The 12,262-nt window shown below is 36.3% G+C and overlaps 1 protein-coding gene across 1 annotated transcript in view; it reads right to left on the bottom strand.

The window, feature by feature from the left end:
• Window positions 1-6,145: 6,145 nt before the first annotated feature.
• Window positions 6,146-12,262, bottom strand: part of KCNH7 (potassium voltage-gated channel subfamily H member 7) — a 242,519-nt gene continuing 236,402 nt past the window's right edge. The window contains exons 17-19 of the mRNA XM_067298547.1: window positions 11,345-11,513; window positions 7,777-7,969; window positions 6,146-6,415 (exon numbers count right to left, since the gene is read on the bottom strand). Coding sequence (XP_067154648.1) covers window positions 6,146-6,415; window positions 7,777-7,969; window positions 11,345-11,513 — 632 coding nt within the window. The remainder of the gene's footprint in view (window positions 6,416-7,776; window positions 7,970-11,344; window positions 11,514-12,262) is intronic.

Genomic DNA, 12,262 nt, shown 5'->3' with positions numbered 1-12,262 from the left:
ATCCTTCTGTGAAGGATTAGGATGTCAAAAGATACTAAACTTTAATATCTACTGCTTCTCTCTGGCTATAAGATATATCCTCTAGCTCTGTGGATATCCTAAGTATTACTAAACTTTTTACGGCTTGGTTTCGTGCAAATTGAAAGAATGCTAAAATAACAGTTACACTGTTCTAAAAGCCTGTCTGAATGAAAAACTAAGAAGTACTGCATAGAGAAGAATAGATTTTTCTGTATTAGCTTCATGCATGGACATCTGATATCAGGTTAACTGTGTAGGCTTTTTTGCCTTAAATTAACTAGAAAACATGAATCATGCTTTTAGTGTCCATGGATTAAGTTAATCTGTAACAGTTTTCCTTGTAAAACTATCATATCTCTGCCATCAGAGACAACAAACAATGAGATCTGTTGAAATTACTGGCTTGCTTTTTTTTTTTTTTTTTTTTTTTTTGTCTGCAGATTCTTCCCCCCCACACCCTTAGCAGCAATTTGGAATAATGAATTTATATCACCTTTTGCAGACCCTTTTAAAATAGGATTATAGGATGATTCAGGTTGGAAGGGACCACAGGAAGTCATGTAGTCAAACTCCTGCTTAAAACGGACATCTGTGAGGTCAGACCAGGTTAATCAGGGCTTTATCCAGTCTGGTCTTGAAAACCTCCAAGGACAGAGACTGTGCATCTGATATATGCTGAGAAACAATTACTTATTTTTGTAATAATTTGGCTAGATAATAACAAGAATCCCCATTTATAGTTCGCACTCTTCATAGGAAGTGACTCCGTGTGTTTCAGGATACTCTCACATCCCAACTTTATTGCATCAGTTTGCTGTTTTAGGAATTCTCAAGTATTTTTAGGGATATAATTAATTCCAAATGGTGCAAGGCAGTGCTCAGTATATGACTTGAGAAAACAGAAGTTGCCCTTCTGCTTTCACTGTTCCATTATGCACCTGCTTGCACACTCATGCAACAGCTGTAGCATTTACTAGGGGGAGACATTTTACAGAAATCACTTTGATTAAAATAACAAAAATATTGCTATTAATTATTTATCTGAGACTAAATACAGGCTCTAAAGAAATTATAATAAAAAACCCCAGCTTTCTGATTTCTGTGTTTTAGCTACGTGAGGTTTCCTTTCTTATAAGATGACTCGTTTAAATATTGCAATTTGTTGTATTTTCATTTGATCTCTTACAATCATCAGTGGAACATAGCAGACTCTTCCCCTTAATTTCCAGCATGTGCTTCATTTTCCCTATACTTGCAATTCTTTACCTATTACATTTAAGACCGTTTGTGTGTCATATTTTACACTTCCTGTTCACACATATTTGAGAGGATTATTGTGGAAACTTGTGCACACGCTTATGTTACCCTTAACATATTTGTTTACAAAAAATGTGCAAAGAAAGAAAGATGCTTTAAAATTCACATGCATGCGATGTTATGTGCAGGGTATGTTTACAATTCTGCTTTGGTCAGTTAAGTCTTTGTTACCTGAAAATTCATTATGCCTAATCTCTTACACTGAAGTCACAAAAAGCAGCAAAGCTTCAGTCAGAAGATGTGAAAATAAGGTACAATGTCATTATAGTTAATAATGTTTTTTCAAAAATTGCAAAAGTATCATCTGTTACTTTCCATCATTTCTTCCACTCTGCCAAAATTTTACTGGATTTTAGTCAACTTCAGGTGCCTGGCTATAATTGTATGCAGGGCTTTGAATAATGTTGAAATTAATGCTCTGTAGGAATTAAGAATCCTGGGAATTGTAGCCTTTTAACAAAAGCAGCTTGCTTTTGCTGTGACAAGATACCATTCATTTGAGATCTTAAAAATGTAAGAGGAAGGAAAATAATGTCTATAATATTGTCCCCAAAATGTAAAACCATTAAAAGAGAAGTATTTTAAATTGGCAGTGTCTTAATGAATTATGAACTGCTATGTGTTACTTTTCCATAGAGCTAGCTAGCTTGGAATATATCATGCTTATGTGGTGCATTTGAGGAATGTATACAAATGTTTTTGTGGAGAAAAAGTCTTAGCATAAAAACTGTTTGACTTTTCTTTATTAAATAAAATCCATCTCAGAGCTATTGAAAAGGCCACTATAATATCAATTCCACTAAACATTGTAGAAACATCCAAAAGCCAATCTGTGGGTCTGCAGAAGTATTGTTGAAAATTACAAACTGCTGCTCTGTTTAAGAGTGAGCAGAGTATATAGGAAAAAAAATCATATTCCATATGCAAATGCAGAGAGAGCACATTGATGAAAGGAGAGTTTAGGTACCCTCTGGACCCAATTCCCCATGTGAGGTAAATTTTGGTACTTATCACTGCTGCTTTCACTGGATTTAATTATCTCTGATTTAAGCCAGTCTATGAAAAGAGTAAAACCTTAAATATTATTCACAATATTCACATCTATTCACAATATAAGAATATTTTACAGAAGAGTATAGGAATATGAAGGCTTCTAATTTGCAAATGCAGTATTACATACAACGTTAATTCAAGGAATCATGCCTTCCTCGCCATTGCTGTTGCAGCCTGTCAGTATTCCATTCATGTCCAGGCTGGTTCAGCAGTGCTCGAACTGGAGGACACAATGTATCTGCTGGAAAAGCTCAAGAGTTTGCTTCACTTAAGCAGGTAGCCAGAAGCCGTATAAAGCAGTGCTTTTTGGTTTTTCAGAGGTTACCTATAGCGTTGGTGAGTTGCATTCAAGTTCAGATGAGTGACCTGCACTCACCAAATAGAGGTGATTGCTAGGAGGGTCTGGAGCAGGGAAGGGAAGCACAGCTTTGCCCAGGGATAGGAGTGAAATGGGAGACCCAGGAGATGTGATAGGTGAGCATATATGGTGGTTTCAAGCAGTACTCTGGAAAAAGAGGTCCTATCTCTCTCCCATAGGCAAGAGTGGCCCACCTTTACTAACACCTCATTAGCATGATGTGCTGTCTAATGAAGAAAAAAGGGGACCAAAATTGGTGGTTCTCTAACTAGATTACATTAGGCCTGGGAAGGACAAAATTGAAGACTACAATGTTAGGTTAATTTGGTGGACTAAATTGCTTCAAACAAAACTACTTCTACTTGATTCTAAAACATTATACTTCCCTGCTGAGGTTTCTCACTCCCACTGGGTATTTTTAACAAGTATCAGTTATCTCCCAATTATAAGCCATACCAACAGCTCTTTTTCCTCAGACACTGAAAGGGATCTATCTTTTCTTTCTTGAATCCAAGCGACACGTGGAGGAGAGAAGACATAATGGAATGAGTGAGAACGTTAAGGAGGAAAAAGCATGCAATTGTTCTCATGCTTCCTGGAAACAGCAGATGTGGGTAGGCCAAGACATGTATTACATATGCACGCTAATGTAAATTTGTGCATGTATGCAGACGTGGACATGCCAATGGTACAGGTTACTGCACTGTTTAAATATTGAAAGCCTCAGAATCTCTGTTCTGTTTGCTTTCAGTACTGAACTAGGCCCACAGCTAATGTAACTTCATGCAGAGCTCTGCTGCTTTGTACCATCTCACCTCTGGCATTTGCTGTGAATGCCCCAATTGCTTTGACACTTGAGTTGCATTAGCTATTCATGAATTTCCAGGATACTTCTCCATATCTACAGGTTATAATTTATACATATTTTTAGCTTCAGATTTTAAATGTAAGTAGCCAAAAGGACTGCTTAAGCAGGACCAGAGCCTATCTCCTAAAGGTCTGAGAACCTTTATGGATATGTTACAACTGTGTGTTGCAATGTGTGGGTATGCAACCCTTACATTATTCCTAGCTTTATTTGTATAACACAGAGCCATTTCTACCAAGAAATTGAAGTCCAGACTGGACTTCAGGGGAACCTTGCCTAGAAAAGCTGAAAATAAGAGAGAGAATTTTTGCTGTTCAGAAAAGTACCACATTTCCAAAACCAGTGGTTTGTACCTGTCTCTAGAAGAAAGCTTGAAGCAGTGGGTCTTCATGTGCCTCGCTGTACTTAAAGGAGAAAAGAAGGTATCTGAGAAGACAGATCTTTCTTCTTTGGCAGAGAAAGGACAGTTAGAGTTCTCCTGACTGGAAGTTGTCATCTTATATGTTTTGTTTCTCCACTCCTTGGCAGGTGTTTAGGGAGCTTTGAATCTCCATAACTATGCAAAGCCTCCCTTATTTGGCCCTATTTCAGACTCTTCTGTTTGATAAATACAGACAAACAGAAGGAAATGCACAAAGCCTCTGTGAGCCAAGAAAAGCAGTAAGGGCGGGAGCTTTTCCTTCACTTGGAGCAATGCAACAGTTGTTGCTTCTCCCCTTCCCCAAATCTCTTTCCCCAGCCCGCCTGTTTTGTTCAGTCTCTTGGTGAAAACGTGAAATAACAAGTGATGAAATTGGACAAAACGCATTTTCTAAAGCAATGTTCATGCATTATATTTTTTCATTAATTTTATTTTTAATTTACACCAGACTGTTCTAAATCTAGCATAACACAAACACCCATATAACATATCTATCTGTTAACGTGAGGGTCAACTACTATTGCATTGATCTATAGCACTGGTTTAGAACAGAGGCTTTAATTTGGTTTTAGTTAAAATTTAACTCTCACCCATTTACTGGGTCACATGTCAGCTTTTCTGAAATCAGTTCTCTAACTAGAGGAATTTTACCTAAAAGCTTTGTTTAAGATTAGAAAATCATGTGAACATTTTAAAATATTTAAAAACAGTAATAAAAAGATCAGTTCCTTCTAAAATAAACACAACATTTGAAGCAGAATAATATTTTAATAAAATTAAATCTAAGTATTCACAGAGCATTATGCACATACAGTACATGTTGTATTTAAAGCCTACAGACCTCAAATCATTTTATACTAATGTAGTCAGCTTTGGACACAAGCTAAGCTTACTTGTTTTGTAATAAGAAAGTTTACAATGTTCCTGAAAGTGATTTTACATATATACATATATATATTTTTATATATATATAACTCTATATCTATACTCCTATATGTAGGTGTAGGTATATACACACATTTGTGTGTATGTGTGTATATAAATACATACACACATATGTACATATATACACACATGCACACATACAAGAATAAACTGTCTCTGTAGTGTGCCTGTGTGTCTGCATACTTATGTATCTTGGATCTTTGTGGAGGGACCAGTCAGTAATAAGACATAACTGCAAACAATAACTGCGATAATTCTAAAACAAAAATTTGTAAAGTATTCTTTAATTATACAGGTTGTTAAGAATTTGTATTGAACAAAAGGAACACAGTCTTCTGTATTATATAGAAATTAGATTTATTGCATTTGATTATGTTTGTGTGACAGATGAAAAGTGCCTGCCTGTTCATGACAGCTAACTTCTATGATGAGAATTAAAAGAACAAAAAAAAGTACTGAAACAAACTATTCAATTAATGTGTTTGTGTGGATGTGATATTTTCCAGGATGTGGCCAAGTTTGTCTGTTAAAATATTGCCCTACTTCAACTAGTTTTGAAGGAGGCTTGTTTCTGTGTCTTAATTGTTTTGAATCCAGAAGACTTGGTTACCTTATTCTTTCTCTAGATGCTGAATCATACCATTGACTATAAAAAGCTCACTATAGAAAGATAACTAAATTTTCAAAAGTGAGCTAGAAGAAGATTTTACTTAAGTTTCAGAGTAGCTTGGTTGAGTAGGAGTCTTTTCTATGTGAATTATTGTTATCAATTGATCTGTTATTTGCTCTGAAGACATACCCACAATAAAGTACTATTTCCGTGAAAGCAGTAAATGGTAATCTCCATGCAATGTAAGCTGAAATTTCAGAACATGCATGTATTTAAAAAAAATAAAAATATAAGGTGCCTTGAGAATGTTGGCAGTTTTACATTTGGAACATACGGAGAGTGTATATATATATATATATATATATATATTTACATCAGAACTGCTCAACTTTACCTTACAAGCTTCAGATTTAGGAAAATATACAGTACTTTTGCATATAATGGTTAATTCCTTGTAGCCCCTGAGTCAAGTATAGAGGATTTTAATACAAAAAAGGAAAAACAGCCATTAAAAGCACTTACATTTTTATGTGAAGTAGTAGTATAAAAGTATTATTTCCCAGGAAGACCAGGATCAGAAACATGCCTATGAAGACTCAAGATTCCTACAGTGCTTAGTGAAGATTCTGGCAAGGAAGGGTGCCTAATTGGATGGAGGTAAGTTGTTTTATAATGCTGTGGGGGATGCTCTGCAGACTGGTCACGTTCTTGATCTAAGAAAGAAGCCAGGTTGTCCTCCGATGCAGTGTTAAGATGCACTCCACTTGAAAGGGATTCTTTGGATTTAAGTTTTGATTTTTCGAGGTCTAGAAATTCAGGACACTGGAAGGGAGAAGAAACAAGGTGACAATGTTTAAATAAGTCTCTTGTAGGTTCTCATTTCTGCTGAAAATTAGCACACTCAGATTGTTATTGGTAAGCCATGTTTAAAAATGAAGCAGTGTGCTGAAATATTTTTACATAGTACTGTATTTGATTTAATGTAATTGAATATGATTCTGTTGATTCATTTGTAAAAGCCTGGGAATCTTGTTCCCTCCTCAGACTTGTTTGTGTATCATCAAAATATACATATACTTCCTTTCTCAAGGACAGAATATTCCTGAGACGCAATCCAAGAGCGTAGATTTAAATTTGCAGTACTTCAAAACATAACTCTGGAATTGCATCAGTCCTAACATTATGACAATTTGGATTCCAGTCTAAGCACTCAGTTCTACTTCACTTTTAAACTCAGAAATTTTAAGAGACAGTGTGCAATATGCCTGGTAATGGTTGCAGAGGGTTGCCATATTTCTGTCCTCACAGAGATACATGTATATGCTTTGTGCTGGTGTATGAATGGTGGGCTGACACTTCTAGGAACCACTGCTGCACATTGGCTGCCCTGATAATCTTTATGCATGCAAACTGATGCCTTCAGGATGTATTGGATTTACGGTGCCCACATGTGTTCTGGCATATGCACATCTGACACATCCAAACACTCTGGATTTATTGGTCATATACTGCATGATTGATTTGGGATTTCAAGACATGCAGCAGCCTGTTTGGAAATAACATGCCGTAACTCTGGCCAAACTGTTAAACTCCAGAAATCCCAAACAAATTAGGAAAATCATCAAATTCTGCCTGAAATAAATTTTGGGGTAGAAAACTTTTATTGGGAAACCCAGATACATGGCAGCTCTATATGAGCATATTTGCAGTGGTGACGATGTCTTTTAGCCTCTCCCACCTGCATATTCATCTCACCATTGTACTGCATCAGCTGGACTTCTGTGGCCTGTGTATTCAGGAAAATGTAGTCGTGGTGTTTCTCAGGACTTCAAGAACTTGGCCTATGGCAGATGCACCCATGTTGAGCTGATGCTAGCAGAGTCTTTGTGGTTTAGAGCCACGTCTAGTATTTGTCCCTTCTGCTACATTTCTCTGAAGTCCATGATGATTAAGTAAATGCAACACTTAATAATTTTAAGATCACTGTTTGAAAACCTACAACCTTCACATAAAATGTGGCCTCTGGAACTATGGTATCAAAGTCCACTGTAGAGATACTACACCAAAATAGTATTTCATATCTTTTAAACTAGCGAACAAGCACCTAGGTTAGTAAGCATTTCTTCCATCAGAAGCTAACAAGATTAAAAAAACTCTTTTGATCATATTGAACATGTACGTACCTGAGATGAAGGACTGAAACTTCTGTCTGTTTTAATTGATGCTACAGGATGAAGTTTGTGTATCACCTGGATAGCTGGCTGTTGATATTCTACACCTGCAGTTACCATGCTATAGGCAGGTGGAATGAGTGTTGACTGCCTTTGCAAAAGCTGCAGGATGGTTTGAATATCAGCAGTCATTTGGGATTCAAGCCTAGAGAAGTAACATAAAATCAGTTAACACATGGTCAAGAATAGGTATATTTTAACGTACTGATTACAGATGCATTCAAGAGGGACTTACAGCTTACTCATAAAGCAAGCCATTGCTTATTATGACATGACCGTGTCTTAAATAGGAAAGAACAGAAGAGGGAGTACTGAGCCCTTCCAAAGCTAGCTAGCTCTTTCCTTTGCAGAACATATTTGCATGCTTGTCTCTGATCTTAATGCATTAAGAATGTACATACATTAAGAATGAGTTCATTGCTGTCTGTTATGTTTGCAAAAAAAATTAAGCAAGGGGTCAAGATCCTTAGCTGAAATTAACTGGAATACCAATATTCTCATTACTGAAACTAAATTGATTTTTACTGGCTGAGGATGTGACACAGTATTTCTGATGTATCTAACAATCAATTCTGACATTCCAAAAGCTAAAAGAATGCAATGAAATGACTAGAAAAACACATTTGTGTTTTTCCACGGTTCAAAAAAGTAAGATACTTTCAAGATCATTATTTAAAAAAATAATTCAGCCTAAGGCTCTTTATAGTGAACATTTATTCAAGCTTATTCAGACCTGAGAATTAATCTCAACATTTCTGATGTTCAAATTCAATCGCTTTTTCTTTTTTTTTTCTTTTTGATGAGTTTGTGTATGACTTCTGAAACTGTTAAAATAAACCTCCGTGTTAGCCAGAACACTTGTGCTGCTTATGGTTTTCATACTTATATTGCCATAGCACTGAAATGATTTTCAAATGGTCTTTCCAAGATCATTGACACAGTCAGCAATGGGTAATGCCTATTGTGCCTCCCAGCTGCTGGAAGGCTACAAAACATACTATGCCAGATTGTAATATGGATATACAGCCTTATGTATTGCAACTCATCTCCTGACAGAGTAGTATAGTTTGTAAACAAACCTTTATGTCAGCAGCCTTTGACATTGTGCGTGTTACAACTTGGGCTCACTGCAGCAGCAGAATTGATCCTGTGCTGGCAGATTTTTGCTTTTGCCAGGTGCTTCACTGATATTATTTTTTATCATGCTGGAGTCATCCATCATTTGTGTCACTTATTGTTAAAATGTCTATGAAATTAATCTGAAATGTGCACCCAAAGGATATTTAGGATGTTGTTTCTTCCTTTACACAGAGAGGCTGGTTCTGTGGCATCAGCTTTTATAAAAACTCTTATAATACAAGGCCCAAACAGTGAGGTTACAGTCGGTTATGTCCTTCTCAACCTCTTGCTCAGCTCCCTTGGGTTTTTTGCTACTTGCAAGTATGCTGATCTCACATAAACATGATGCTGATGCCACAGGGGAAAATACTGCAGCAGCAGCAGCAGCAGCAGCCGCCACCAGAGAGCTTCCCTCTGCTAAACTTTGGCCTTAACATCTTTGTGAATAGGGATTTAGCTTTGGAGGACTTTCATCAACAGTTTTCTTTTACTCTGAATTAGCTCTAAAAAGGCTCCCCTCTTACTTTGTTAGTACTTAATGGGGGGTTTCCCAGTATTCTTAATCAAAGAGTACTTCTAGTAGTCTTTATTCACCATCACTGCATATATATAAGTTCTCCTTCCTTTCTCCCGAATTCAAAACAAGTCCAGGTCATGCCACCTAAGGACAAACAAACAGGAGAACCCAGAGGCTTGGCTCAGAGTCTCCATGAAATTCAAATGGCCTGGAGAGGAGAAAGAGAGAGACCTCTAGGGACATATTCTTAGTGCAGAAGTTTTCTAGCTTTCTGTATCCATTTAATAATACGAGTGGCACATCAAACCTCTAACTTGGGATAGAAAAGGTCAAGAATAAGTGACACTGCTTTTTAGTCCAGCAGGGTAGATCTGACATAAGTACAAAAGAATATTGCCTGTCATATTGATAGAATAAGATTCATCCAGGCCCTAAATCCTGAAAGCATGAAAAGCTTTAAATATGTGAGAAGAGTTACAGGATAAAATGATTTAATAAAATCCATATCTTAGTTTACCAGCATGATATTCTCTCCCTGAAAAAAAATATTGAGAACTTGTGTAAGATTTTTGTAAACCTTTAGATAAATTTGAGATATAACCTTGGTTTCAAGAGCTTAAGATTTCAGGAGAAGAAATGAAAGCAAAAGACTACATCCCCTGTTGCTGAGGATCATGCAGATGTTTAGCTATGTGACATATACAGTTACTTAGATACTTGACTCTACTGCAATTAGAAATTATAGCAATTTAGGCTTACATGTTAAAAATATGTCCTTTTAATGTACTATATTGTATTCAGAAATGAAAAATGCTGTGGTTTGATTGACTTAGAGTAGATTAAAGAAGCAATATACAGTTAACCTGGCTTTAAACTGATTGCTAAAATATACAGCGCAGTATGCCAATGAAAAGCTACTAAAATATAATTAGGACTGAATGTGTGTCATAGTATTTGTCATGGAAAAAATTTGAAAGTAATGGAATTTCAGAGCAAAAATAATAAAAAAGCCACAGACCTGAGCATAGGGCAATACAAAATTAGGTGAAATTATATGGTAAATTACAGTGTATGATAGATCAAATTTCTGTAACCGTAATTTTAAGATGTCATAAGCTATGCTGCTTAGCTGCCAGCAAAGAGTAGTATATTAGATACCAAAAGAGAGGAGAAGGAAAATACGTTTTATTAAGCAAAGGTAACTTATGCTTTCTGAAAAAGAAAGTGACTGTTTTCTATTGTAGCAGGTATAAGTATTTTGCCTTTGTGTAATCCCACGTCTGCTTATTATAGAGACAATTGCAAAAGAAGTTAATTAATCAGAAAGGGAAGATGTCTGCAATATAAATGCTCTATTTTCAAAATGCTTACTTTGTGTCTCCAGGAAAAATCAGTACTTCTAAGATATTCAAAATTCCCATTTTGTGGACATATAAATCTCTAGGAATCACTGTTAAGGCAACGACATTCTGGTTGAGGTGAGATTTAAATTTCATGAGTTTAGGTGCTTCACTAAGGTGTCCAGGGTAAGAAGATAGTCTCCTAAGCTACCTATAGAGTCAACTGTGGAGATAGCTTCTTCTAGACTAAGTGACGTGAATATTCTGTCAGTGGATCAAAAATTTTGTACCCAGCAGTCTCAGGATAGGATTTACCAAGAATTTGGAGGGCTGAATTTAGGTGATGTTTAGGCTACTAAAATTTCATATAGACACCAAAGTGATAGTCCCATTTGGCATATTTCTGTACTTTTGAGCTTCTGAAGATATGAATGCTTTTGGAAACTTCCTGCCCAAATCATTCCTCCTATAGCCTCACTAACAGCAATTGTGTTATGGACCCTTTCATGCGTAACTTTTGTTTTTACCATATCTTTGTTTTTACCTGTTGAGTTGTTCCTGAAGTAAATCTAATCGATTCTCCACTTCCCCATATATAAAGTCACTTTCAGTTTCGCAGATGCCCCATGTAACGTGGGGTAATGCTGACCGACTCAGGGAGTCCTGGTACTCCCTGATGTTCTCCTGCCCCCAGTTTCTTTTGTCAGTGATATCTGATGAAAAACAAGATAAAGCGAAGTATGGATTTATATACGTGCTGATAGAGAAGGGTTGGTGATCATGATGAGCATAACCACTTGATACTGGGGTATTAATAGAGAATTTCATGTTGAGTCAAACATCCCACTTATCAGTGTTTCTCAAAACTTTGAATATTAATTTGGTATACAGGTACACTGCCTGAACAAGGGTCTTTCTTCTTTACCACTATTTAAGGAAAGATAATAGTGGTTACATCGCAAACCTATAAAATTCTAAGTTAATGATAGCAACATGCTAATATTTTGAAGCCATAGATAAAGAAAGCAGCTTTATCTAGTCAACATCACCACAGTTCTGCCACTTAATGGCTCCTATTTCTTTAGTTTTCTATGTTTTTGTACCAAGGAAGCCCCAATTTTCTCAGACTTTTTTAGCAAGTTATTATTCTCCATTGAAACTGGAAATACTTGTTCTAAGCTAAGTGTTGTATTACATGATGTACTTGAATGTCTTTGATAGTTTGTTTCAGAGACCTGGCTAAAATCTTTTCTCTTGCCCTTGAATGTACTATTTAAAGAGTATTTACATTTTAGGTATTTTGGTTTAAAAGGAGGACTTGCTGCACTGCATTTACAGCATTTGGAATGCATTGCAGTGTGCGCTGTAGAGAAAGTTCCCAGACGTCCACTAGCTGCCTTTCTTACCAATAATTCTAATGCTACTTGTCTTAACAAGCCTAGTGAAGAGTAGTATGTTTTCT

Source organism: Apteryx mantelli, chromosome 6, assembly GCF_036417845.1.
Source record: "Apteryx mantelli isolate bAptMan1 chromosome 6, bAptMan1.hap1, whole genome shotgun sequence".
Taxonomy (NCBI): Eukaryota; Metazoa; Chordata; class Aves; order Apterygiformes; family Apterygidae; genus Apteryx; species Apteryx mantelli.
This window is presented reverse-complemented; position numbering and strand designations above follow the sequence as displayed.